At 40.1% G+C, this 26,936-nt stretch overlaps 1 protein-coding gene across 4 annotated transcripts in view; it reads right to left on the reverse strand.

The window, feature by feature from the left end:
- Window positions 1-26,936, reverse strand: part of pde8a (phosphodiesterase 8A) — a 68,948-nt gene that overhangs the window by 11,750 nt on the left and 30,262 nt on the right. For 2 of the 4 annotated variants that reach the window (XM_036564605.1, XM_036564607.1), the window contains 9 exons: window positions 19,694-19,750; window positions 12,106-12,296; window positions 7,475-7,531; window positions 7,304-7,358; window positions 6,817-6,905; window positions 5,898-5,976; window positions 4,227-4,367; window positions 200-288; window positions 65-116 (listed from right to left, as the gene is read on the reverse strand). In XM_036564605.1, coding sequence (XP_036420498.1) covers window positions 65-116; window positions 200-288; window positions 4,227-4,367; window positions 5,898-5,976; window positions 6,817-6,905; window positions 7,304-7,358; window positions 7,475-7,531; window positions 12,106-12,296; window positions 19,694-19,750 — 810 coding nt within the window. Of the gene's footprint in view, window positions 1-64; window positions 117-199; window positions 289-4,226; window positions 4,368-5,897; window positions 5,977-6,816; window positions 6,906-7,303; window positions 7,359-7,474; window positions 7,532-12,105; window positions 12,297-19,693; window positions 19,769-26,936 lie in introns of all 4 variants that reach the window. The other 2 variants (XM_036564606.1, XM_036564609.1) reach the window with 2 other exon arrangements.

Consider the following 26,936-nt stretch of genomic DNA (forward strand, 5'->3'; position numbering starts at 1 on the left):
AGAAGATAACCCGCCTGGCCTGCATGTGTGTCTGTGTGTGCATCTGTGTGTTTGTGTTTCGTACCTTGTTATTGTCGTTTAAAGGCCTGTTTATGGACACATAGTGTCTGACTTTACTGCAGGAGAGAGGTCAGAGGTCAAACTGTTAGAATACAGAAGTGTACAGCAGATTTATGAAGGGAATCAGAAGGTCGCTCACCCTCCCTGTCCGATGACAGGCGTTATCTTCACATTCTGCTGGACGCTGTCTCCGTTCTTCTTTTTGGCGTAATAAAGACCCTGCCACTCCTGAAACACACCAACACACACATATGGCTTACACCAGCATGTAGAAAACTGTTCCACTATTTTCCCATCATCAACATTCCATATAAAACTCAGAAAACATGTCACTCTGTTTACATCTCACACACTGAATTACAAGGGAATTTTGCAACATTGGTGGAATTCCCCTTTACCAATCAGTGAAAAGCAAGTCATTAATTTTCAGTGAGATGAATGTAGCATATGAAACAGTCTCTGTACTGCACACTTTGTTTTCCAGCTCTTACACCTGCATTTTACCTGCCTGTTTGCCACTGCTGGTCCACCCTCAGACCACCTAAATTGTTGTCCTGCATACAAGGTCTAACTAGTTTTAAATCTCCCCAAACAGATTTAAAAATGCACAGAGACTTTTATTTTAGAAAACAAACTAAGATAAATATTACAAACAACTGAGAGAAATATAAATAATGACTAGGCCTGATATAAAAAGATTTCATAGAAAATGTGCTGGATTAAAATTATTTACTAAACTAATTTACAAAGTATAACTAAAGGAAGGAAGGAAAAATAAGTAAACTGAACTGAGAGTGGAAATGAGCAATGATAAGAGGAATTTTGTCTAATCCTAGAAAACACCAGTGGATCACCAGCTCTGCCATCAGCAGGCAGACAGTGGTCTACCATCCTCTTACTTTCAGTGTAGCTCTCCCACACTTCTCTCCTGTAACTACATTTTGAGCTTGCCTTTATATAGCACATTAAAGGTGTCTTTTTTTCAGCACATCATCTATATGACCTGACAGTTATTTTTTCACTCTGACATACTGTATCAACATACTGGACCCAAAAAACATAGGACACATAAAATCAGATTTGAAAAATATTCTATAATGACAAAAATGACAAAGATACTAAGGTAAATAATAAATCCAACTGTCTCATTCTGCATACTTTTACACACACATGTAAATATGACTTACTTGGTCTTTTCAGATTAAACAGAAACTAGCACAGCGTTTCAAGCCAGCACTGTCAGTGTAGGCTGGCGCCAATGCTCAACGGGACTTCAACCAGCCACACAATGCATAAAAAACTACTATTTATAATCATGTTTTAGTCATGTTTTTAATTTCTATTTTCCTACACTCTCAGAAATAAAGGTACTAAACTGTCACTGGGTCAGTACCCCTCTTGTCACCGGGGTGGAACCCTCAGGGAACATCTCAGTACCTTTAGCCAAGGAACATGACTGTACCATAATCCATTGAAATTATATGTTTTAAGTTGAATTAACCCCACCCCATCTCGTCTCCAGGCTTTTTATTGTTCTGTTTTAAAACATTAGCTTATGAAAAGGTACAAATACATACTTTTCACCTGGAAAAACTGGGTGAAAAGTATGTATTTGTAAAATTTAAGATTCACAATTGGACCTTAAAACCACTGTTGTACCTTTGAGAGGACATTTACATTGTTTGTACTGTGATGAACAAGAAATGTACCTGCACAGCACCTTTATCTCTAACAGTGTACATCTCTTTAAATTTGAATGTGAATTATCTTTGAATGACTGCAGTGTGTGAATCAATAAACTTTCCTTGCCCATAAACAGTGAAAATCAGAATGACATTATTTCTGGAAATGAAACATAAAGAGGTGTTCTGGTGTTGATGACGGTCAAATTGCTGATCCGTTCTGATCAATTACGGTGCTGACAGTGGCAGTGGTGGGGGGGGTGATGGTCATGCTGAAGCAAAGAGCCGCTGTGTCCACTCGGGGCTGTTTGATGTGCCCCCCCACCCTGCGGCTGCACAGACTGTTTAAAGTGCCTGTGTGACCTTTCTGCTGTGTGAAGTTCTCTCACACTGAGCCACTGATGTGGAACTCTCTTAGACCTCTGAACACAAGGGGGACGGGGGATTGTGGGGGGGGCGGCTGAGGGGGCTGCGGAACCTCCATGTTTCAGGGGTTTTCAACTGCTAAAAATAATTTTATAAAACGGATAGTTCCAGTCCTAAAATCTGATTGGCTGAGCTGTGTTTGAAGCCGTTGTAGAACAGTCAATATACACACATTGACAGCCTCACAGCAACTGAACTCTGTATCACTGCGCCACAAATAACCCTTGTGCTGTCAATGAATAATCTTTGACTCTAATGCCGCTCACATGGACTACCGAGTGTACTGATGAAGGAAGAACCCAGTTCCGTTTAAACTGAGGAGCTTTTCTTAACTAGAACTTGGCTGGTCAGCTAGCTAACAGGCTAAAGGATAGCTAACAGGCTAAACAGCTGCATCATTAATATCACAGGCTTGAATTAAAGAACTTACGATATGATTCACTCTAAAACTGCAAAATTAAGACTAAAGAATAACACTTTATTGTCTTATATGCTTCAAATGTCCATGTTTCAGTCAGAAGTCGCATCAAACACAGACTGAGTCTCAAATGGCTCTGTACTCCCTAAAGTGCGCTAGGGAAGTTTAGAAGTTCTAGCCTCTACAGCCAAGCAGTGACTACTTAGTGTGGATGTGTCCCAAATGACTATTTGTTAGCTATATTATGCTCTGTTGGGCTGCAGGATCCAGAATTTAAATTCCTACGTAGTGCAGCGTGAGAAGAGGGGCACCGCTGGATCGGTGCTTAACACAACTCGTGGTGGTAATTTGGTGAACAAAAAGTACGTAGAAAGCATAAGTTTTTGCATTAAACAGTGCTGTGTTATCATATGTTCATTTTTATACAACAAAAAGTTCATGAAACGATACTAAAACTCGAAAGATACTACATTTCTTGGTGAAATACTTGTTTATGACAATTTTTATTAATAATAACTTAAATTATTTTCTGGAAAAATGTGCATTTTATTATATTTTATGTTGTACACCATTTTATAATATAAAATAATATAATATAAAAAAAATATATGATATAATATAAGGGGCCACGCTTTACAGTGATTTTTGTCACTTGGCTAAGAACACATTTCCTAGTGATAAAATCACAGTAAAGCACGACTTACAAATTCTTTTCAAACAAACTCACAAAAGTCAGATTCATTTGTTTGTGGGGGTCCAAAGCACAGCCGATGTTACAAAATGCTCCACCGCACTGTGCTCGCAATTGCACATTTTCACCACAGAGGTCTCCAAATCCCCAAATCGAACATAGTGCTGCTGTAACTGCCAGATACAATTTCATTATGGTAACCAGCCGCTCATAGTGACCATAAACACTCAAAGAACTAAGAAGGGTTAGCTAGCACCAAAAAGGATTCTTCTCGTTACGATGTCAAGCGTGTTACAATAGAAGAACACATTTTGGTGCTATACATAACTATTTTAAAAATGTTCTATATAGAACTATCTAAAGCACATTCTCTATCAATCTGAAGAACCATTTCATGATGTAAAGAGCCATTTAAGCACGCAAAAGGTTCTTTGAGTGTTCATGGTTCTATACAGAACCATTTTCTTTACAGAAAGACCCTAGAAGAACCATCTCTTTTTTTACGTGTGTAGCACTAAAAAGTGTTCTGCTGTTGTTTTGATGTCATACTTGTAAAAACAGAAGAAACCTTTTGGTGCTATATAGAACCATTTTCTTTACTGAAGGACCCTTAAAGAACTATCTTTTTAAGTGTGTAGGCTCTGAGCATCATGTCTCATGTTCTGAATATCGCAGCTAAGTGGAGAGGAGAGAGAAAAAATGTCTTTACTTTTGATGTAAAAAAATTCCAGCAGTACTGGAGCGTTTCTATTCGTCGGTTCTTCATGAAGTTTTCACACAGTGTAAAGATCAGCTGTGGAGCTCAAATGACGTAGAAAAGAACAATCGAAAAGGAAGATGCATATTTTTCTTTGGACAGTGATGATTTGTCAGTTGTTTTCTGACCATCCGTGTCTCTGCTTGGCGTGCAGTCGAGTGTTGAACCTGAGTGTGCAGCTCCGCCCCTCACCTTTCCTTTGCGGATGCAGTTGTTGATGCTCTCCAGCAGGTCGGGTTTGTTTTTCTCACTTTTAGGCACTTCAACATTCTCCTTGGCCATCAGCTCCCCCTGCTGGTACCCCATCACACTCTCATACGCAGGGTTAACATACTGAGAGAGAGAGAGAGAGAGAGTGTATGTAATTGTTACTGTTATTATACCGCACTTTCCCCAGACGTACACTGACGTACAAAAGAACGTTCTTCAAGGGTTCTTTAGTTAAGACAATGGTTCTATATAGAACCACGAACACTCAAAGAACCAAGAAGGGTTAGCTAGCACCAAAAATGGATCTCTTATTGTTACAATGTCAAGTTTGTCCCAATAGGAGAACCCTTTTTGGTGCTTTATATAACCCTTTTCAAAAAGATTGTATATGGTTCTATATAGAAACTTTTTGAAAAGGGTTCTATACAGCACCAAAAAGGGTTCTTCTATTGTTACAAGCTTGACATCGTAACAATAGAAGAACCCTCTTTGAAAAGATTTCGGTGACTATTGACTTCTAGTGTTGATAGCAATGTTAGCTGAATTAAATAAGCAAAGTTTGGGCACCAAGAATGTGTTACCTAAAACGGTTCTTCATGGGTTCTTTAGTAAAGATAGCATTTCTATACAGAACAATGAACACTCAAAAACTATCTGCATGCTTAAATGGTTCTCTGCATGGTGATACGACACTAAAATTGCTAATAAACATTATTTCAATAGTCACTGTTATCTGATAACAGACAACAGATTTGGTGGCTGCAGTGACACTGACGTGGTGGTGGTGTGTTATTGTTTGTTACACTGGTGCGAGTGGATCAGACACAGCAGTGTCGCTGGAGTTTTTAAACACCTCAGTGTTGCTGCTGGACTGAGAACCAAAAACATCCAGCCAACAGCGGCCTGTGGGCAGCGTCCTATGAGCACTGATGAAGGACTAAATGATGACCAACACAAACTGTGCAGCAGCAGATGAGCTATCGTCTCTGACTTTACATCTACAAGGTGGACTGACAAGGTAGGTGTATCTAATAGTGGACAGTGAGTGGACACAGTGTTTAAAACTTCAGCAGCACTGCTGTGTCTGATTCATTCACACCAGCCCAACACACCCTAACACACCACCACCACGTCAGTGTCACTGCGGTGCTGAGAATGACCCACCACCCAAATAATACCTGCTCTGTGGGGGTTCTGACCATTGAAGAACAGGGTAACAAAGTATGCAGAGAAACAGATGGACTATAGTCTGTAAAGTTAAGAATGTTTTTACTTCTCCTGTAAAATTACTTATTTACACACGAGATTAGATTTTTTCAGATTCACTTTGATTCAATTTCAGTTCAGGGTGATAAACGATTCTCAAGTCTGTACTGCTGATTTCTGTAACCGGCACTGTGCTTTGTTTTCCTGTATCTGCCATTTCTCAGCACTGTTGACTGAATCAGAGTGTAGACGAAACTCTGCACAGTGTTTAGTTACAGGCCTGTTTCTCCCTCTGACAGCTTTAAGTCCTGTATCGTCCGCAGTGCAGCTGACAGTATTTGTTTATGATCAGCAGTGTTAATACTGGTGTGAAACTGGTGTGATTATAGAGCTTTAATCTGTGCTGTGCAAGAGTTACTAAGTTACTGCTCCGCCTCTGCAGCTCACCTGGATCAGCTGGTCTTCACTGCTGATCTCGATGGCATCCTGGCTCTGTTCCAGTGCCGTGAAGATAGCATTACAGGCTCTAACACACACGCACACACACACACACACACACACACACACACGCAGTTACTATGGTATTCCAGATGGTTGCTAGGATGTTGCTATGCTTCTGCTATCATATCCAATGATGGTTTCTAGGGTGTTGCTGTCCTTCTTTAAAAAAGATGAGCTATCTTTATTAAGAGTGTAGTTGCTAACGCAAGCCAGTAAACAAGCATGTGTTATTAATATTCAGAAATGTCTGATTATGGTAATGAGGGATGATTTTTATAAACTGGGTGTTGCTAGGTGGTTGCTATGGTATCCCAGGTGGTTGATAGGCTATTGGTAGGTGGGTGGTATGGAAAACCAGATGGTTGCTAGGGTGTTAACTAGTACTAACGAGTCTTAACAAATCTTAACAAGTGGGTAGAATTGGATATGGCTAAATTGGAGAGAAAACTGGAAAAATAAAAAAAAAAAAGATAATTTTGTGTTGCTGTCGATTTGCAGTCTTGAAATCACTGACATTATACTTTTCTCATCCTTAGGGAATAAACCCAGTGCTCTGATTGGTCAAACTCTTCTTCTTCTTTTGTTTTTCAGAAGGCAAGACGCTGCTGCCTCCTGCTGTTAGATGAGTGCTGCATGTGAACAACTGAATCACTGGTGTCACAGCTTTTTGCGTAAAGTGACAAACTGTATCAGCATACTTGGATGTCAAAATGTGTACCTGCTACACAAAACATGTAAAGGTTGGCAGGTCTGAGAATGCTTTCTAGGTGTGCCCCCCACCAACGTGTAACCAGCCCCACCTCAAAGGAAATTCTGCATACATCAGTACTGTGTGTGTGTGTGTGTGTGTGTGTGTGTGTGTTACCTGAGTTTGATCTGGGAGCGGATCTCTCCAAGGTGGAGCTGGATCAGCTCATTGTAGCAGGCCATCACATTAGAGTTTTCAACATAGCGCTACATACACACACACACACACACACACACACACACACACACACACAAAGTATTAAACTCACTCTCAGAACTCTACTTCACACAGACTGAGTCCACACTAACACACAGCATAAACACCTTCACACACTAATGTGATTCATTCAGATGTTCGGGTCTCTTGCAACAAAAAAACAGTATATTTTACATTTATTTCAAAAATCATATAATCATGGTGTGGCACTGTTTGATGTCCTGTATTTAAAATAAAGGGGGCACTAAAACATAACTAAGCATAAATTTAATGTAAAAGTTTGTTAGAAATAAAACAGAAAACACAGTTACTGATGATCCAGATCCAGAACTGAATGGGTAATATGTGGAGGGGCTCAGCTGCTCAGATGTGTCTCTGCGATACTCACCCTGTTAAATCCAGCTGACAGCAGAGGCATCACAGTGGCTTCTTCACGGTCTGGCCTGCAGCCACAACATCACACAGCACCTCTCAGATCAGGATGATTCAATAATCGATATAAAACAACAATAAAATCAATATAAACCCTCATTACTCTAATGTGTGTGTCAGTACTCACCTTTTCACAACAGCAACAATAACAGTGTTCTGAGAGGAGCTGAGCGCCCGGATAGAACTGAAAACAAACACACGGTTACACACTATTCACACACACAACACTAGATAATAAGACTGATCAGTTTATCACCTTATCCTCTATCTGTTAGAATTACAGTAGATCCCATTTACAGACATTCTGATTTGCCTGTTAAACAAGATTAAAGTGCCTGTAAACGGGATCTACAGTAATTCCAACAGATCAGAGTGTCTGTAAACAGGATATACTGTTATTCCTACAGATCACAGTGTCTGTTAATGGGATCTACTGTTATTCCAACAGATCAGAGTGTCCGTAAACAGGATCTACTGTTATTCCAACAAATCAGTGTCTGTTAGGGGTGGGAATCTCTAGGCACCTCACGATTCGATTCGATTACCATTCAGAGGGCTGCGATGCGATTATAAAACGATTATCAATGCATCTCGATGCATCTTTTTTTTCTATATAGCATTTATATTTTCTCACTGTGTGAGCTCAAGTTTTGAGTTCAAGTTTCAAGTTTATTGGTCATTTGCACAACATGTCAGGACATTTATGCATTGAAATGCTTGTGGTGAGGCTCAGCTAATCACTCTACAGAAAGTAAATAAGTAAAAATAAAAATACAAGAAAAACCAACTGAAATAATGTATACAGAATGTAGAGACAATATACATTTTAAAGTGACTAAGTAACTTGGTGTTATTGTTATTTAAAGTCACTTGGTACTTTTAAAGCAAAGTATTTGTAATGATCCATAATGAATTTACTTCCAATATCTTTTTTAATAAATCAAATGGGAGTGATGTGGCAAGTGAACTAGAAGGCTCTCATTCAGTGCTCTTGTTTGGAGCACGAGAAGCTGCTGCTACTCATCTGCGATAAAATGCGCAGTTACGGTGAAATAAGATCCAGTGACAGTGGATGTCCACAAATCACATTACAGCTATTCTGTAACGCTATCCCGTTTTCTTCAGTGATTTTATAACTCAGTCAGAATTTAAGGTGGAACAGGTAAATTCGAACAAGAAGCTGGGGAATAAGAAGCGACTTCAGCCTCGTAAAACAGTCGAACGTTGAGAGACATTTAACTGATCTACTTCTGAGGAAAAGTTTTCTGGCGGAGATGGGAGGAAAGCAGCTAAAGCTAAAGTTTAAAGCACAGCAAAGAAAATCTGCGTTTTCGTTTATATTGTTTAGCCTATACTAGGACATCAGCACATACTGAGACATACTGGACATTAAATGTTGCGGCTCGGTGGTTTGATTTTTGTTGAAAGGACAAAATGTTAACATTTGGGTTGTGACTGCTGACCTAACCTGGCTTTTAATGCAGAGGGAGCCGGTCGGATTTCTCGCTCATCCAGTTGCGTTTTTGTTATGTGCCGCCACAGACTGTCCGGGCGCTGCACTTCTGCACTTCCACACTTCCAAGTTCCGTCTTTTGCGTTCCGTCAACATCACGTTATAAATTCAATATTTAGAAAATCGATTTTTGACCTTTGTGAATCGATTCAGAATCGTTCACGTCTGCATCGCGATGCATCTAAGAATCGATTTTTTCCCGCACCCCTAGTGTCTGTAAACAGGATCTACTGTTATTCCAACAAATCAGAGCGTCTGTAAACGGGATATACTGTCATTCCAACAAACTAGAGCATCTGTAAATGGGATCTACTGTTATTCCAACAAATCAGAGTGTCTGTAAAGGGAATATACTGTTATACCCAAAAAATCAGAGCGTCTGTAAATGGGATCTGCTATTATTCCTACAAATTGGAGCACCTGAAAACAGGATCTACTGTTATTCCAACAATTAAGAGCGTATGTAAATGGGAACTACTGTTATTCCTACAAATCGGACCGCTTGTAAACATGAACCACTGTTATTCCAACACATAAAAGTATTTGTAGAAGGCTTCTACTGTTATTCCAAAGTGGAGAGAGAGAGAGAGAGAGAGAGAGAGAGAGAGAGAGATTTGGTTGAGTCTAAATCTAAAGATAGAACAGCAGACACAGTGCAGCTACTCACTAACACATGACCAAACTACATACCTCTCTCTCTCTCTCCTTGTATTCATCCTCCCTGATCTCTCTCTCTGTATCTATCTTTCTTTCTCTCTGTGTCCATCTCTCTCTCTCTCTCTAATCTTGTGAATGATTTCAGAGACTTCTTATTTTGCGTACGTTTTAGCGCTGCTAACTAGCTGAGCTTGCAAAGTCATTGCATATGTTTTATTATCATATGTATATCTGAGCTTGTATGTATGAGTGTTACAGTGACTCTTTCAGAAAAGAGTCCTGCATAGAGCTGCCACCACTGTTTTACATTCCTAACAACTAACAAGAACACTGCTTAGACTACGGCCCGTATGTACGGTCAGTGATGTATACAGAAGAACAATTCTACTAATGCCTCAGGGACACAGAGTAAAATATTAATGTGTGTGATACTAAACTTGAGTGTAAAATTAACATCCAGCAAAGCGTATATAAAAAATCTAAGATATAATTACTTGATAAAACACGGATTAAACCGCTGATTAGACCGATCTGTGAACTGTGTGGGCGTGGCCAGTGAGCAGCTTGATTGACAGTTCTTTGTCCAAAACTCCTAGCCTGCTCTGCCCCTCATATGTGGCTGGTATAGTGCAGTGGGTAACACCCTCTGCCTTTTAGGTAGGACAATGTTGATGTTGGCTAACGAGTGAACGGGTGACAGGCAGCTACAGACAGGAGGCCTAGCTCGCTAGCTTTTGATTATGCTGGATTAACTTTAGCTCGCTAAGTTTCTCTGACTCTGAAACTGTTCTGTGTGGGCAGGGTCAGAGAATACAAATGAACTAAATACTAATGATAGTCCTAAGGCCGAATCTCAAACAGCTCACTGCTCCCTATGTAGTGACTATGTGAATTATAAAATTTTGTGTTTTCTACCCAAATATTGGTCTTTATGTCCAGTATGAATTGTGCTCACATGGCTGAATCCAGAATGGCACCACGAAAAAAAAACCCTTGTGCTGTTAATGGAATAATCTTTGACTCTAATGCTGCTTGCACAGAGCACCGAGTGTACTGATTAAGTAAGATCCTGTTTTTGTTTAAACTGAGAAGCTGAAAACTTATTTTCTTTACTAGAACTAGGCTGGTCAGCTAGCTAACAGCCTAAAAAATAGCAAACATGCTAAACAACTCCAACATTAATATCACAGACTTGAATTAAAGTACTTACAATACGATTAACTGTAAAACGGCGGTATAAAAGTCTAAAGAATGTCACCTGAATGGCTTACAAACTTCAAATTTCTGTGTTTCAGCCAGAAGTCGCACCAAACCCAGGCTGAGTCTCAAATGGCTCCGTACTCCCTAAATAGTGCGCTGTGTAACATTAAGTTTAGATTCTTTAATTCTAGCTTCTGCTGTCAAATAGTGCACTGCTTGTCGACTTTGAATGTGGATGAAGCCCAAATGACTATTTCTAAGCTATATTATGCTCTGTTGGGCTGCAGAATCCAGTATTAAAATTCCTACGTAGATTCAGCCCCAACATGAGAAAAGTGGTGTTGTACTTACAAACTAAAAGTTTTTGCATTAACCCTTCTATGGTGTTCGGGTCTGTGGAACCCATTTTCAATGTTTACCAAAATAAAAAATGAAGCGATTTATTATTATTTCAACCTCAGATTCCTTGGCCTGTGCTCATTTTCTATAAAGAACATATAAAATAACACATTTTCAGTGACTTCACACTGTACACCCCCTACACATTTATATTACACATATGGTGTTGGGGTGAACCCGCAGGAATAAAAGTATGGAGGGGCTGTGTCTCTTCACTCTGTTCTCCTCCTACATGGCTTTCTGTTAGTTTGTCTGTGTCTGTATGTGTGTGTGTGTGTGTGTGTGTGTGGGGGGGGGTGTGTGTGGGTGTGTGTGGGTATGTGTGGGTATGTGTGTGGGTGTGTGTGTGAAGGTGGACAACATGGACAGGCTGCTGACTGGCTACAGCTGCTAAAGGAGAGCCCTACGCTAGCCACCTGTGATATTTTAAACATCTGGTATTTTTACATAAATTGTTATGATTATTATTTAAAAAACAATAATGCAGTGGGTCCACCAGACCACTGAGTAACAAAACATCAACACCACACAAGGGTTAAACTGTTAAAATGTTACATACATTCACTGTTATACGAAAAAGTTTTTAAAAAATCATGAAAATGTCTGCAGTATACAGTGATTGGCGACTGAACATTCTTTTCCTCATTCAGCGGTCAATGGTTGCTTAGCAACGATACCATACTTTAAAGGAACTACATTTCTTGGTGGAATACTTGCTTATATAGATTATTATTAATAATAACTTTCATAATTATTTAAAACATTGTGTATTTTAATATATTTATGTTGGCCATTGTTTTATTAAAGCAATAAGCCACTCAAGGCCGTGCATTACTGCGATTTTATCACAGGGAAGGGAGCTTTACTGCCAAAAAACACTCTTCCCCATGATAAAATTGTGGTAACCCACGGCCTTGAGTGGCTTATTGCTTTAATAAACTAAAGAAGTTTGTGTATGTGTAACGTAAGCAGGAGTTTGCGTGCATTACCGGCAGAGTGCTTCTGCGTCGAAGTTTCTGGAATGTCTGTGGTCGATGATGATGAGGTCATGGTGTTTCTCCAGAAAGCTGTGGAGCGCCGACTCGGGCGTGCGAGCCACGGTCACCCTGAAGTTCGCTCGCTCGCACGCCCAGCAGAACCCGCTGCTCTGGCTGTCCTCTTTGGCAAACACTAACAGTACCTGAAAGAAACCACACACAGAAGAGCCAATCACAGCTCAGCAACCGCAGCCAATCACAGCTCAGCGACTGCAGCCAATCACAGCTCAGCGACCGCACCCAATCACAGCTCAGTGACTGCAGCCAATCACAGCTCAGTGACTGCAGCCAATTAGCAGTAAATGGCACAGGAGGCCTTTCAGTAGGAGCACTACACTGTTTAGCGTAGCGCACTCCAACCTGATCAGCACTTAAGGCAAAAGTTCACCAAAGAACTCTCTCTCTCTCTTTATTTATTTTCTCTCTCTCTCACTCTCTCTCTTTATCCTCCCTACCTCTCTTTATCTGTCTCTCGCTCACTGCATTCCTTCTTTTTATTCCCTCTATCTCTCTTTATCTCTCTCTTTCACTTCTCTCTCTTCATGTGTAAGTGGGAACAGCTCAAAGCTATGAGTCACACACACACAGGCGTCATGTCGGAGCTGATCATGTGCTCATGCACAAACACACACACACAAAGTAGAGAACAGTAGAACAGACAGAACGTTCTATGTTCTGATGCTCTGAGTGAGCAGAACTCAGTCTGTGATTCTGCAGTGAATCACAGCAAAAGAATCACTGAATGCTGAAATCTAAGATTTCATGATTCACTGAACTGTTTTCTAAAGAATCACATCACAAACAAATCTAATCATGTTGAGATTTGCACTGCATTTCTGTAACATTGCTGTAATATTTCTTTAATATTTCTGCAATATCTCTAATGTTTCTGTAATATTTCTGTAATATCTCTGTAAGATCTCTTTAATATTTCAGCAATATTTCTGTATTATTTCTGTGATGTTTCTGTAACATTTCTTTAATATTTCTGTGATGTTTCTGTAACATTTCTTTAATATTTCTGTGATGCTTGTTATATTTATTTAATATTGCCATATTATTTCTTTGATGTTTCAGTAATATTAATTTAGTATTTCAGTAATGTCTCTGTGATATTTCAGTATTTTTTTATATTTCAGTCATATTTCTTTAATATTTCAGTGATCCTTCTGTGATGTTTCTGTAATATTTCTGTGATATCTCTAATATTTCTTGAATATTTCAGTGACATTTCTGTAACATTTTAGTAATATCTACAATACAATACTATACCACACAAATATAATATTTTATATACTATCCAAAACCACCAGTGAACCTACACGCATCATGGACAACAGTGGAAAATCTGAAATAATAAGTTTTCTTTGGGGACTATTTTTGCCTCACAGCGCCCTGCATGTATCCCTCCACCATGAATGGATTTTTAGTTCTCAAAACTATCATAAAACAGTGTCTCAGACATCAGGCAGTGTATTCATAACCTTTTCATGTAATAACTTTCTGTGAGGGAGCTTTTAGAGCTGTTCAATACTGTGAACAATTCTGACTCGGTAAGTTTCTCTAGAATGGAGCGTTTCACACCAAACCACTCTGAACAGGTCTGTTTACATCTTAACCGTCTAATTAAGCAGGAATTTGGGTGGAGTTCCCCTTTAAAGCATTAAAGCGCTTCTTCACTGTCTCTCTTAAACAACAGAGAGCTGATCAGAGCTAACGATCACTGTGATGATTAGTCTTTTGATATGTTTGTTCATCTGTTGTTCCTGGTGCAGACGGATCATTTTCATGCCGTTATTGATTAGCACGTGAGCGTGCAGGTCATTTCAGGGTGCAGGTTCATTTACAGCATCAGTTTTGAATGAATTTCTGCAGAAATTATTCAGATTCATATTCAGCTTCAAAACCAGATCAGTTCACACTCTGAACACTCCGTATGTGTGTGTGTGCGCGCGTAAGTGAGAGAGAGAGAGAGAGAGAGAGGGTGACAAAAACAGGAAAAGGAAATCACTCCGTTTCATTTTCCTACAGTAATTAAAGAACATCTCTGCACTCAGTAGAGTTTATAATAACTCCTAATAACCTCCACTCACACTGAACCAGCACTCAGCTCCACCTCACACCGCTTTAAACAGCCCGTACCCTGGAAAATGGGACCTTTCTTGATGTGTTAAAAAAAGTAAATGTAATGAAATGCTTTGATGTAGTTGGTAAACAATGCTAAAGTTTCAAAGTTCCAGTCTAAACTGCAAAAACAGCCTGTTTTGAAATCACTGTCTCTGTGATGTCACAAACATATTTACATATCTCTGCAGTCGGAATGGCTCAACCCACTTGGCCTAGACCAGTTTAGCTCTACCCATTCAGCTTACAGGGAGGCTCAATACAGCACAGCAAATCAGAACAGAGCTCATTAACATATACAGTAACAAAAACAACCTGCCTAACTGTAGGGGATTATTCTTTATAAGTGGGAAATAATACAAGAGGACGTTGGGATATGGGCTCTTTAACTCTGCTTAACCTTTGGCTTCTTTATCTTTACATCAAACTGAGCTCTGAACACTAAACTACAGTAACAAAATAATGAATGATCATATTGGCACAAGATTCTTGCTCTTTCTCATTTATTTATTTAAAATATTTGTTGTTTTAAGCTAATTTTCTGTAAATCACTTTCAGCTGCATTTGTATAAAAGAATTGAAAAAGGTTTATGTCTATACAAATTAAAAAAAAAAAATCATTATGTATTTAAAGGGGAACTCCACCACTTTTTTAAATTGTTTTTAAAAATTAAAATTGTTTTAAAAGTGTTTAAGATGTAAACAGAGTCATTCAGAGTGGTTTGGTGTGAAATGCTCCGTTCTAGAGAAACATACCGAGTCAGAATTGCTCAAAGTGGTGGTGATAGGAACCAGACGTCCACCTCTCAAAGCTCCCTCACAGAAAGTTACTACATGAAATGGTTATTAATACACTGTCTGATGTCTGAGACACTGTTTTATAATAGTTTTGAGAACTTAAACTCCACTCATGGTGGAGGGATGCATGCAGGATGCTGTGAGGCAAAACAGTCTGCAAAGAAAACCTTATTATTTCAGATTTTCCATTATTTTCTACTATTAGCATTCCATATAAAACTCAGAAGACATGTGTAGGTTCAGTGGAGGTTCTGAGTAGTAAATAAAATGTCTATATTTGTGATGTAGTCATGGCGACCCCTGGTTACTATCACCACCACTGTAAAGAAATCTGAACCATTTCACACCAAACCACTCTGAATCACTCTGTTTACATCTCACACACTCAGTTATGGGGGAATGAAAAAAATCACTTTTAAATATAATGCATTAAAGGTTCTGTATCAGTCAAGCTCTTTTAAGAAGCAGACAGATGTTCCTCGGCCAGCGCGGTGATGCTCAGGTGTGTAGTGTGATGTGAGCTGACGTTCAGACTCTGTCTGTTCAGTGAAGCTCTCCTTACTGCTGTGTCAGGGTCAGCAGGTATTTTAAGGTAGCTCTGGGTTTTTATAGCTGTGGCCTGATTTCTGAAGGTTAGTGACCTTTCATCTCCTTCCATCTGAACGTGCTCCAACTTTCTGCATGTTTACTGAACACTCAACGAGCTCAGCGTCCATGTGTGGTTGCTCATATTTACACAGCGAGCAGTTACAGACCAGCGCTTACATCACAGCTGATTATTAATAATTCAGTAATCCAGAGTTTCTCTACTGAACAGATCTGCCTCATTTAAAGCTTCACACAGTTTGAGTAGAACAGACTGTGAACTACGAACTACAGCAATCATGTTCACTGTCACTGATTTTGGATAACATTATTGTAATGATGTTAATGTTTTGGTTAATATTTAACACCAAGACAGCAAAATATGTAATAACTCTTTTGTATTTCCTTGTTTAAAGGGCCCATATCCTTCATTTTCTACACTTTATTACGCTTTATGTATGAAAACAAGACAGTTTTCTAACCTCTTTTTACTGCTTATAATCAAACAGGTTGTTTATGTTACTGTATCTTTAAGACCGATATATGTAAATAAGCTCTGTTCTGATTTGCTGCCCTGTATTGTGTCTCATTCAAAAAGCAATCCGGCTGAAACACTACTTAAAACTTCAGTGTTAATGGGTGGGGCTAAACTGCTGTAGGCTGAATGGGCGGGGCTAAACTGCTGTGGGTCAATGAGTGGGGCTAAACTGCTATAGGCTGAATGTGTGGGGCTAAACTGCTGTAGGCTGAATGGCTGGGGCTAAATTGCTGTAGGCTGAAAGGGTGGGGCTAAACTGCTGTAGGCTGAAAGGGCAGTTCTAAACTGCTGTGAGCTGAATGGGTGGGTACATGTTGCTTTTTGTGACATCACAAAAACAATGGATTCTTTTTTTGTGCAGTGAATAATTACAGTTCTGTAGTAACTGTGCTGGTCTTTTATTAAAGCTGCCTAATATCTTAAATAAAAAAAAGAACTGATTGGGTTCTTCTGTGCACTTGTACTGTAACTCTAGTACCACATTTATTTTTAATGGTACCACAATAATAAATCAGCGCTCAACAAAGCCTGCGGTTTATTACTCAGCAGCTGTAAACTCTCCACAGTCAACAGTGCAAACACACAACAGCACAACTGCAGCTGTGTTATGCAATCACACCCACGAGTCATTAATTATTAATTCTATTATCAACATTTCTACAAAACGTACACATCATAATCAGTACATTAGCAGCGGATCACTCGCCAACTGTCCCGAGTCCAAACCCAGAGGCAAGGTTTGGTCGGAGTTTATTCAGAACTGAAACATCTGGACCGAAAAAAGAGAATTAAGCCTGAGTGGCTACAAAGATAAACACATCTGATACACACATATATGATAACTAATCAAAGTTTATTAATAAGAAAGGACAGATATAATCACTCAGCCCCCTCACATAACAGGTATATACATAATTCTATAATCTGATACGGACACTGTGCAACAACTGATAGTACTCTGATGATGTCACAATCGCACTGTTGCCATTTTGGTAGCAACATCAAGTTCTCTCAGCAGCACTATGGCGGTTTGTAATGAGATAAAGCCATGACTGATCCAGCAAAGGCAGCAAAACATACTTTTAAACACTTTAAATATCATGTTTAAAGTGTAGTAACTGATATAATTGAGTTTACTGCCTTGACTTTGTGATTTGTTCCTGTACTGATAACAAATGAAAGCTGACATGTAAACGGCTCAAATTTCCCACTGCGTTACTAGCACCCCATTCCAAACCACATACTAGCTCACTAAATAGTGTGTAAAAATAGTGCATATACCATATAGAAGTGCACTCATTAGTGTAGTAGGTGAAGTACAGAAGTCTGTGGTTTGGGAAGTGTCGTTAGATCAGCCAGTGAGACGTGTTCAACAGCTGCTCTGTTGTGCTGCTCGTTAGCTGCTCATTAAACCCTCCAAGAGAAAGTTTGAGGGGTTTGTTAAGAACTTAAGAAGAAGAAATTAAGAAGCTTTTACAGAGGCAAATTAATTCAGTTATTGAGGTAAATTAATACATTTATTGAGGTAAATTAGTGCATTTATTGAGGTAAATCTATTTATTGAGGTAAATGAACACATTTATTGAGGTAAATTGATATATTTATTGAGGTAAATTAATACATTTACTGAGGTGAACGAAGGTATTTTTGAGATAAATTAATGTATTTATTAAGGTGAGCTGATGTTGCTTCATATTCTGCAACTTTCATAATTCGTCCTCCATTTAAGGCGCCTCAGTGTAACTGCAGTATTTAAGGTGGAACAGAAAATTCAAATGAGAAGCTGGTGAATAAGAAGACTTCAGTTTTATATCTGTGTATGAGTTTATTATTTAAGAGCTTTGGCAGTTTCGGTCACCACTTTTATTCGTTTTTATAAAATTCATCACACACTGGAATGTTCTGAACTCTAGAGATCAGCAGGTTATATCAATCCAAAATACATTCTTGGTAAGTGTAGATCTGACTGTACTGGACTTTTTTAGTTTCACATATTTAGTGTAGCAGCAGCACTCAGCACATTCTGCAGAGAATAAAGCTTCAGCAGGATATAATAAATACTCTGTGTGTATGTATGTATGTATGTGTGTGTGTGTGTGTGTGTGTGTGACAAAGAGTTATTCACTGTGCTGTACAGTGCAGACGTCACACAGCTCGTGACGACACTCACTCAGAGCCCAAAGCTCTGCGCTGTAAGACGTATTGTTCATTAAGGCACGTTCCCCGTTTCTGTTTGGATTGGTTGCTATAGCAACCGCAGGGAATTCAGCTGCTGCAGTTGACTGGGGGACTACAAACACACACACAAGCCAAGCTTTCCCACCCAGCACTAATACAGCAGACCAGCAATCCACAGCAGAGCTGTACCATCACACTGCTACACACAGCCTACACAAACACCAGCATTACCTTCACACAGCTACATACGGCCTACAACAAACACCAGCATTACCATCACACTGCTACACACAATCTACACAAACACCAGCATTACCATCACACCGCTACACACAATCTACACAAACACCAGCATTACCATCACACCGCAACACACAATCTACACAAACACCAGCATTACCATCACACCGCTACACACAACCTACACAAACACCAGCATTACCATCACACCGCTACACACGGCCTACACAGCATTACCATCACACCGCTGCACACGATCTACTCAAACACCAGCATTACCATCACACCGCTGCACACGGCCTACACAAACACCAGCATTAACATCACACCGCAACACACAATCTACACAAACACCAGCATTACCATCACACTGCTACACACGGCCTACACAAACACCAGAATAACCATTACACCACTACACACGGCCTACACAAACACCAGAATAACCATTACACTGCTACACATGGCCTACACTAACACCAGAATAACCATTACACCACTCCACACGGCCTACACAAACACCAGCATTACCATTACACTGCTACACACAACCTACACAAACACCAGCATTAGCATCACACCGCTACACACGGCCTACACAGCATTACCATCACACCGCTGCACACGGCCTACACAAACACCAGCATTAACATCACACCGCTACACACGGTCTACACAAACACCAGCATTAACATCACACCGCTACACACGGTCTACACAAACACCAGCATTACCATCACACCGCTACACACGGTCTACACAAACACCAGCATTACCATCACACTGCTGCACACGGCCTACTCAAACACCAGCATTACCATCACACCGCTACACACTGCCTACACAAACACCAGCAGAGAAAATAATGTCTCATTTGCAACAGGACACATCCACAATGTTGAAAACAATAAATGTAGCTCTGATCTTCATCATTAGAGCCCATATCATCAAACACAAGCATGTATAAATGATTTCAGCTCAGCAATGCTTGATAGTTTAGACGCATTTTTGCTTCAGATAACAGTAAATACTCTCTCTGAGTGTGAGTGTAAATGAGTGTGGAGGCAGGTGAGTTACCTGAAGCTGATCTTCACATAACTTCATTGGTCCAAACTGCACCTCGGTCAGAGAGCTCTGAGGAACAAGAGCAGACTAATCAAAGCATTCAAATTCACACAGGCAGGAAAGGAACAGCAACTACACAAAAATCAAAACTCAACACAGTATAATTATCAATACGGCAACAAATGAACAGTGCCTGAATATGTTGCTTGTGTTAAACTGTTAATATTAACATGTTTTTGTTTGCACCATGCAAACAGCACATACGCATGCACACTGGCAAGTTTAAGTTTCAATATGATTTTTTAAATTTCAGGCTTATTTAATTTTTTATATCAAAACTGCAAACTTTCAAATCACAAGAGCTGAAATTTCTACTACATCCTACATGATCTGTAATGATTTTAGTGTTACATGAGGAAATTTCACCTGATAACACAGAGCTTGTGAACCAGCTTTAGATTAATTAGACCAATCAGAAGCAAACAAACAGCCATATGCTGTGACATCACGACCACTGACTGGCTGTCTGGTTCACTGTGTTTAGAGTTCAGGCCTCAAACCAGAAAGTTGGCCAAAATTATGGACCTGGGCTTTAATTTATAGAAACTAAATCACATTTGAAATCACAGCTACAACATTGATCAGAAAAATCCCAATCACATATTTTCCCCACATGGTCCAGCGTGAGTTAAAGATGGCTGTGGTTCTACAGAGTTCTAACAGGTTGCTTTGTTTCAGATAATGATTTAATTTGGTTTCTTCACTGTTCCAGCTCCTACAGCGCCCAACCTCCCCCTACCCTCACCCCCTCCGTGCCTCGTTACTCTAAAGGCTGAACCAGATGCCTGGTTTTGACCACTGACAGCAGTTTCCCCAAAAGACCAGCGGAAAAGTGTGAGAAAAAGTTATGAAACACTGTGACGCTCAGGTTCATCCAGCCTTCCGCACAGGGGTCTGTTACCATGGAAACGGCCCCCCAGCGGGGCAGCATCCCAACAGGACCTCCACAGTAAACAGTACTCACACGAGAAACACACACACACACACATACACACACTCAGGTCGTGATGGCAATAAAGCCTAAACACACCACACTCTCATAACTACAGAACTAATACAGTACTTACAGTACATATTACATACTGAATAATTCATAATAGATACTGAATAATTCATTGTAGATATTGAATAATTCATAGTGGATACTGAATAATTTATAGTAGATGCTGAATAATTCATAGTGGGCAATGAATATTTCATAGTAGATACTGAATAATTCATAGTAGATGCTGAAAAATTCATAGTAGATGCTGAATAATTCATAGTGGATACTGAATAATTCAAAGTAGATGCTGAATAATTTCTAGTAGATACTAAATAATTCATAGTACATATAGAATAATTCATAGTGGATACTGAGTAATTTATAGTAGATACTGAATAATTCAAACTGGATACTGAATAATTCAAACTGGATACTGAATAATCCAAACTGGATACTGAATAATCCAAACTGGATACTGAATAATTCATAGTGGATACTGAATAATTCATAGTGGATACTGAATAATTCATAGTAAATACTGAACAATTCAATAAAAGTATGCACTATTTTTGGCCAAAATAAAACTCTCTGAATTATTTCAAATAAAAACACAAAACTAAATAAATAAACAAACAAACAGGCAAATATAAATCAACTATGTTGCTGTTTTCTGTTTTCCATCACTGTGTCAATCACTTATACAGTGTATTTAGTGTATTTTTAAAATGGATTTAAATTTAACCAAACTTGCTGAAACTATGCTGCACTGAACAGTTTCCTAAAGAATCAGAACTGAAGTGGATGGTTTTGAAATTGGATATTTACAAGCTGTCAGATCTGCAGCAGTGCAGCACTTATAAACACATCAGAATCCCCCAACTACACACAGAACACCTGAAATACACACAGAACACCTGAAATACACAAAGTACACTCAAACTACACACAGAACACCTGAAATACAGAGTACACTCAAACTACACACAGAACACCTGAAATACACAGAGCACACTCAAACTACACACAGAACACCTGAAATACACAGAGTACACTCAAACTACACACAGAACACCTAAAATACACAGAGTACACCCAAATTACACACAGAACAACTGAAATACACTCAGCACACCCAAACTACACACAGAACACCTGAAATACACTCAGCACACCCAAACTACACACAGAACACCGTTCAGATCAGATTCAGATCTCTATGGATGCAGTCAGACACGCCGCAACTATAACTACAGCAGAAAAACTCAACTGACCTTTAAGCTTTACATGGGCACAGTTATCACCAATTACAACAACATCACGATGTAGTTTTATTGAGACGAGTTGAGGAACTGTGAAAAGTGCATAACTTTAAATCTTTACCACATCAGTGTCAATAAATTTAGATTGTGTTTACAGAAATTACCCTTTACATTTTTGCTGTTTTTGTCATTTTTTGACAGAACAGCAAACAGAAGTAAGTGTAGCTCGAGCTGATCACACAGAAAGGAGATTAAAAGTCAAACTGTGATTGATTATGTGATTGACCTCATGTCTATATTTAGAGCTCAATCAGCCAGAGGTTCCAAATATTTGCTCTCTTCCTCAGACCATCAGGCTGCTGGACATCTGAACAACCCTCAGCAGCCTCATCTCTGTTTATATATTACCTACTTATGGTGACTTGCAGAATTAATACATTACTTATATACTTATATTACTTATAGACTGTTATATAGAGCTTCAGGAATCACACTTTAGTATTTAAATACTCAATTTAGGGGGCAATTCCACCAAAAATTCCCACATAATTGAGTATGTGAGAAGTAAACAGAGAGATTCAGAGCGGTTTGGTGTAAAATGGCTCAGATTTCTTTACAGTGGTGGTGATAGGAACCAGGGGTCACCATGACTACAACACAAATAAAGACATTTTATTTACTATCCAAAACCACCAATTAACCTACACATGTCTTCTGAGTTTTATATGGAATGTTGACGATGGAAAAAAGTGCAAAATCTGAAATAATTTTTAATTCGTTTTCTTTGGGGACTATTTTGCCTCACAGCGCCCTGCATGTATCCCTCCACCATGAATGGAGTTTAAGTTCTCAAACTATCATAAAACAATGTATCAGTCAACAGGCAGTGCATTCATAACCATTTCATGTAATAACTTTCTGTGAGGGAGCTTTTAGAGATAGACATCTGGTTTCTATCACCACCACTGTGAACAATTCTGACTCGGTAAGTTTCTCTAGAACAGAGCATTTCACAAACACAACTCTGAACAACTCTGTTTAACTACTAAATTGTGAACTTTAAGAAGTTTACTCATTTTTATACTGTTTATACTGGTGTAATCTGTGAAATGATGATAGATGTACAGTATATATAAATATATAAAAATCTTCCTAAAACAGTGACACCCACACTGACATACTGGGACTTTTATTTTGAAAAAAGGAAGAAAAAAATCATGGACATCATCACTGAACTCACAGCGAACAGATCCAAAAACTCAGCATGATAGTGGCTCTGTATTTCATGAATAATGGACACGTCAGAAATCACACAAACACGAATAACTGCATTCCAGGAAGAAGAGAAGCTGCTGAGGAGAGAGAGCAGCCAGACAGAGCATTACTGACACAAACCACCTGCACCTTCCATCAGCTTCTCAGACTTGCTCCTCAGACTCGCTCCTCAGACCAGCTTTTCAGACTCGCTCCCCAGACTAGCCCCTCAAACTATCTCCTCAACATGGCTCTTCAAACTAGCTCCTCAGACTCGCTCCTCAACCTCATTTCTGAAAACTTGCTCCTCAGACTCGCTCCTCAAATTAGCCCCTCAGACTCACTCCTCAAACTCACTCCTGAACATTGCTCCTCAGACTGGCTCCTCCAATTAGCCCCTAAAACTCACTCCTCAAACTCACTCCTCAGACTTGCTCCTGAACATCGCTCCTCAAACTCACTTCTAAAAACTTGCTCCTCAGACTCGCTCCTAAAATTAGCCCCTCAGACTCAGTCCTCAAACTCACTTCTGAACATCGTTCCTCAAACTAGCTTCGCAGACTCGCTCCTCAAACTCGCTCCTCCGATTCACTCCTCAACAATATTCCTCAGACTCACTCCTCAGACTCGCTCCTCTACATCATTCCTCAAACTCACTCCTCAAACTAGCTCCGCAGACTTGCTCCTCAGACTCATACTTCAGACTTGGTCTTCAGCCTCGCTCCTAAAAACTTGCTCCTCAGACTCGCTCCTCAAATTAGTCCCTCAGACTTGCTCCTGAACATCGCTCCTCAGACTGGCTCCTCCAATTAGCCCCTGAGACTCACTCCTCAAACTCACTCCTCAGACTTGCTCCTGAACATCGCTCCTCAGACATGCTTCTAAAATTAGCCCCTCAGACTCACTCCTCAAACTCACTCCTGAACATCGTTCCTCAAACTAGCTTCTCAGACTCGCTCCTCAAACTCACTCCTTAACATCATTTCTCAGGCTTGCTCCTCAGACTCGCTCCTTAACATCATTCCTCAGACTCGGTCTTCAGACTCAGTCCTAAAAACATGCTCCTCAGACTTGCTCCTCAAACTCACTTCTAAAAACATGCTCCTCAGACTAGCTCCACAAACTCACTTCTAAAAACTCGCTCCTCAGACTTGCTTCTAAAATTAGCCCCTCAGACTCACTCCTCAAACTCACTCCTGAACATCGTTCCTCAAACTAGCTTCGCAGACTCGCTCCTCAAACTCTCCCCTCAACATCATTTCTCAGGCTCACTCCTCAGACTCGCTCCTCAACATCATTCCTCAGACTCCTCAACATCACTTCTCAGGCTCGCTCCTCAGCATCATTCCTAAGACTCGCTCCTCAGACTCGCTCCTAAAAACATGCTCCTCAGACTCGGTCTTCAGACTCGGTCCTAAAAACATGCTCCTCAGACTTGGTCTTCAGACTCGGTCCTAAAAACATGCTCCTCAGACTCGCTCCACAAACTCACTCCTCAAACTCGCTCCGCAGACATGCTCCTCAAACTAGCTCCTTAGACTCATGCTTCAGACTTGGTCCTCAGACTCGCTCCTAAAAACTTGCTCCTCAGACTTGCTCCTCAAATTAGCCCCTCAGACTCACTCCTCAAACTCACTCCTGAACATCGCTCCTCAGACGTGCTCATGAACATTGCTCCTCAGACACGCTTCTAAAATTAGCCCCTCAGACTCACTCCTCAAACTCACTCCTGAACATCGTTCCTCAAACTAGCTTCTCAACATCATTCCTCAGGCTTGTTCCTCAGACTCACTCCTCAACATCATTCCTCATACTCACTCCTCAGACTCGGTCTTCAGACTCGGTCCTAAAAACATGCTCCTCAGACTCGCTCCACAAACTCACTTCTAAAAACTCGCTCCTCAGACTCGCTCCTAAAATTAGACCCTCAGACTCGCTCCTCAAATTCGCTCCTCCGATTCACTCAACATTATTCCTCAGACTTGCTCCTCAGACTCACTCCTCAGACTCACTCTTCAACATCATTCCTCAGACTCGCTCCTCAAACTCACTCCTCAAACTAGCTCCGCAGAACTGCTCCTGAAACTAGCTCCTCAGACTCATGCTTCAGACTTGGTCTTCAGACTCGCTCCTAAAAACTTGCTCCTCAGACTCGCTCCTCAAACTCACTCCTAAAAACTCGCTCCTCAGACTCGCTTCTTAGACTTGCGCCTCAAACTAGGTCCTCAGACTCGTGTACATTCTGCCTTTCTCCTTAAAAGAGAACACACTCAAACTAAACACCTCATAGCGCCAGTGCTAAAGCTAAAGAGGCAAAGAAGCAAATTTCACACACACGCCTCAGCCAAGTGAATAAGAGAGGGAGGGAGGGAAGGGCAATAAACTGGAGGCGTTTATTGGGATTTATTTTTTTACATAAATGTAGAATAATTGTAAAAGATGTATGTATTTGAATGGAATCATAGTGAAATTCCATTAATCATTTTCAAAAGAATCATAATCAAATTGATTCATCAGTCAGACTCAAACTCAGAATCAGACTCAGAATTGGGGTCAGAATAGAATTAGAATTTGTATCAGAATCAAAATCAGACTGAATAAAATTAAGAATCAGCCTCAAAATCAGAATCAGATTCAGAATCAGACACTGAAGTGAGCGGCTGCACTGCTCTACACCCTTACACTCTGCATCCTGTCTTTCTACTGCATCCGCTCCTATACATCCCTCACACTCTCTCACACACTCTCTCTCACACACACACACACACACACACACACACACACACACACACAGACACACAGAGTGTATGGTGGTATACGCTACAGCGGTGGCTTTCCACTGAAGTGAAAAACAGGAAATTGGATGACATTGTTGAGAGAGCAGACGTCAGTGGAGACAGATATAGAGGGTAAACAGCTTCCTAACAGCAGCACTGCTGGGACCACCACACACACACACACACACACACACACACACACACACACGTTCTCTCTCTCTCTGTCTCTGTCTCTCTGTCTCGCACCCAGTGAAACCAACTCTCAGCACAACTCAGCAGCTCAGCAGTTTGCAAAACATATTACTGTCCAGCCGAGTCACTGTTATTACATAATCACCTGATCACCATTTCAGCTCATCACAATTATTTCCACAGTTGTCAGCTTTCACAATCAGATCTTTACGGTGTAACACAACATGAACTGGGTGCATTTTTTCAGAAACGGAGAAAGCAGTCAGTACATTTACTGAAACATCATGGATTTCGCTAAACAACAAAAAGGTGCAATGATGCCTTTAGAGGGTGGCAGTGAGCGACGTTTGTTTATTTAACGTTTGTTAGTGACACCTTTAGAGGGCGGTGGTGAGTGATGTTTGTTCATTTGACGTTTATTAATTGCGCCTTTAGAGGGTGGCAATGAGCGACGTTTGTTTATTCGATGTTTGTTAATGATGGGGGCGGCGAGCAGCATTTGTTTATTTGACCTTTGTTAGTGACACCTTTAGAGGGCGGTGGTGAGCGACGTGTATTCCGTTGACCTTTGTTAGTGACACCTTTAGAGGGCAGTGGTGAGCAACGTTTGTTCATTTGACGTTTGTTAATTGCGCCTTTAGAGGGTGGCAATGAGCGACGTTTGTTTATTTGATGTTTGTTAATGACGGGGCGGCGAGTGGCGTTTGTTTATTCAATGTTTGTTAATG

This window comes from Colossoma macropomum, unplaced genomic scaffold (genome assembly GCF_904425465.1).
Source record: "Colossoma macropomum unplaced genomic scaffold, Colossoma_macropomum, whole genome shotgun sequence".
In the NCBI taxonomy this organism is placed as follows: domain Eukaryota; kingdom Metazoa; phylum Chordata; class Actinopteri; order Characiformes; family Serrasalmidae; genus Colossoma; species Colossoma macropomum.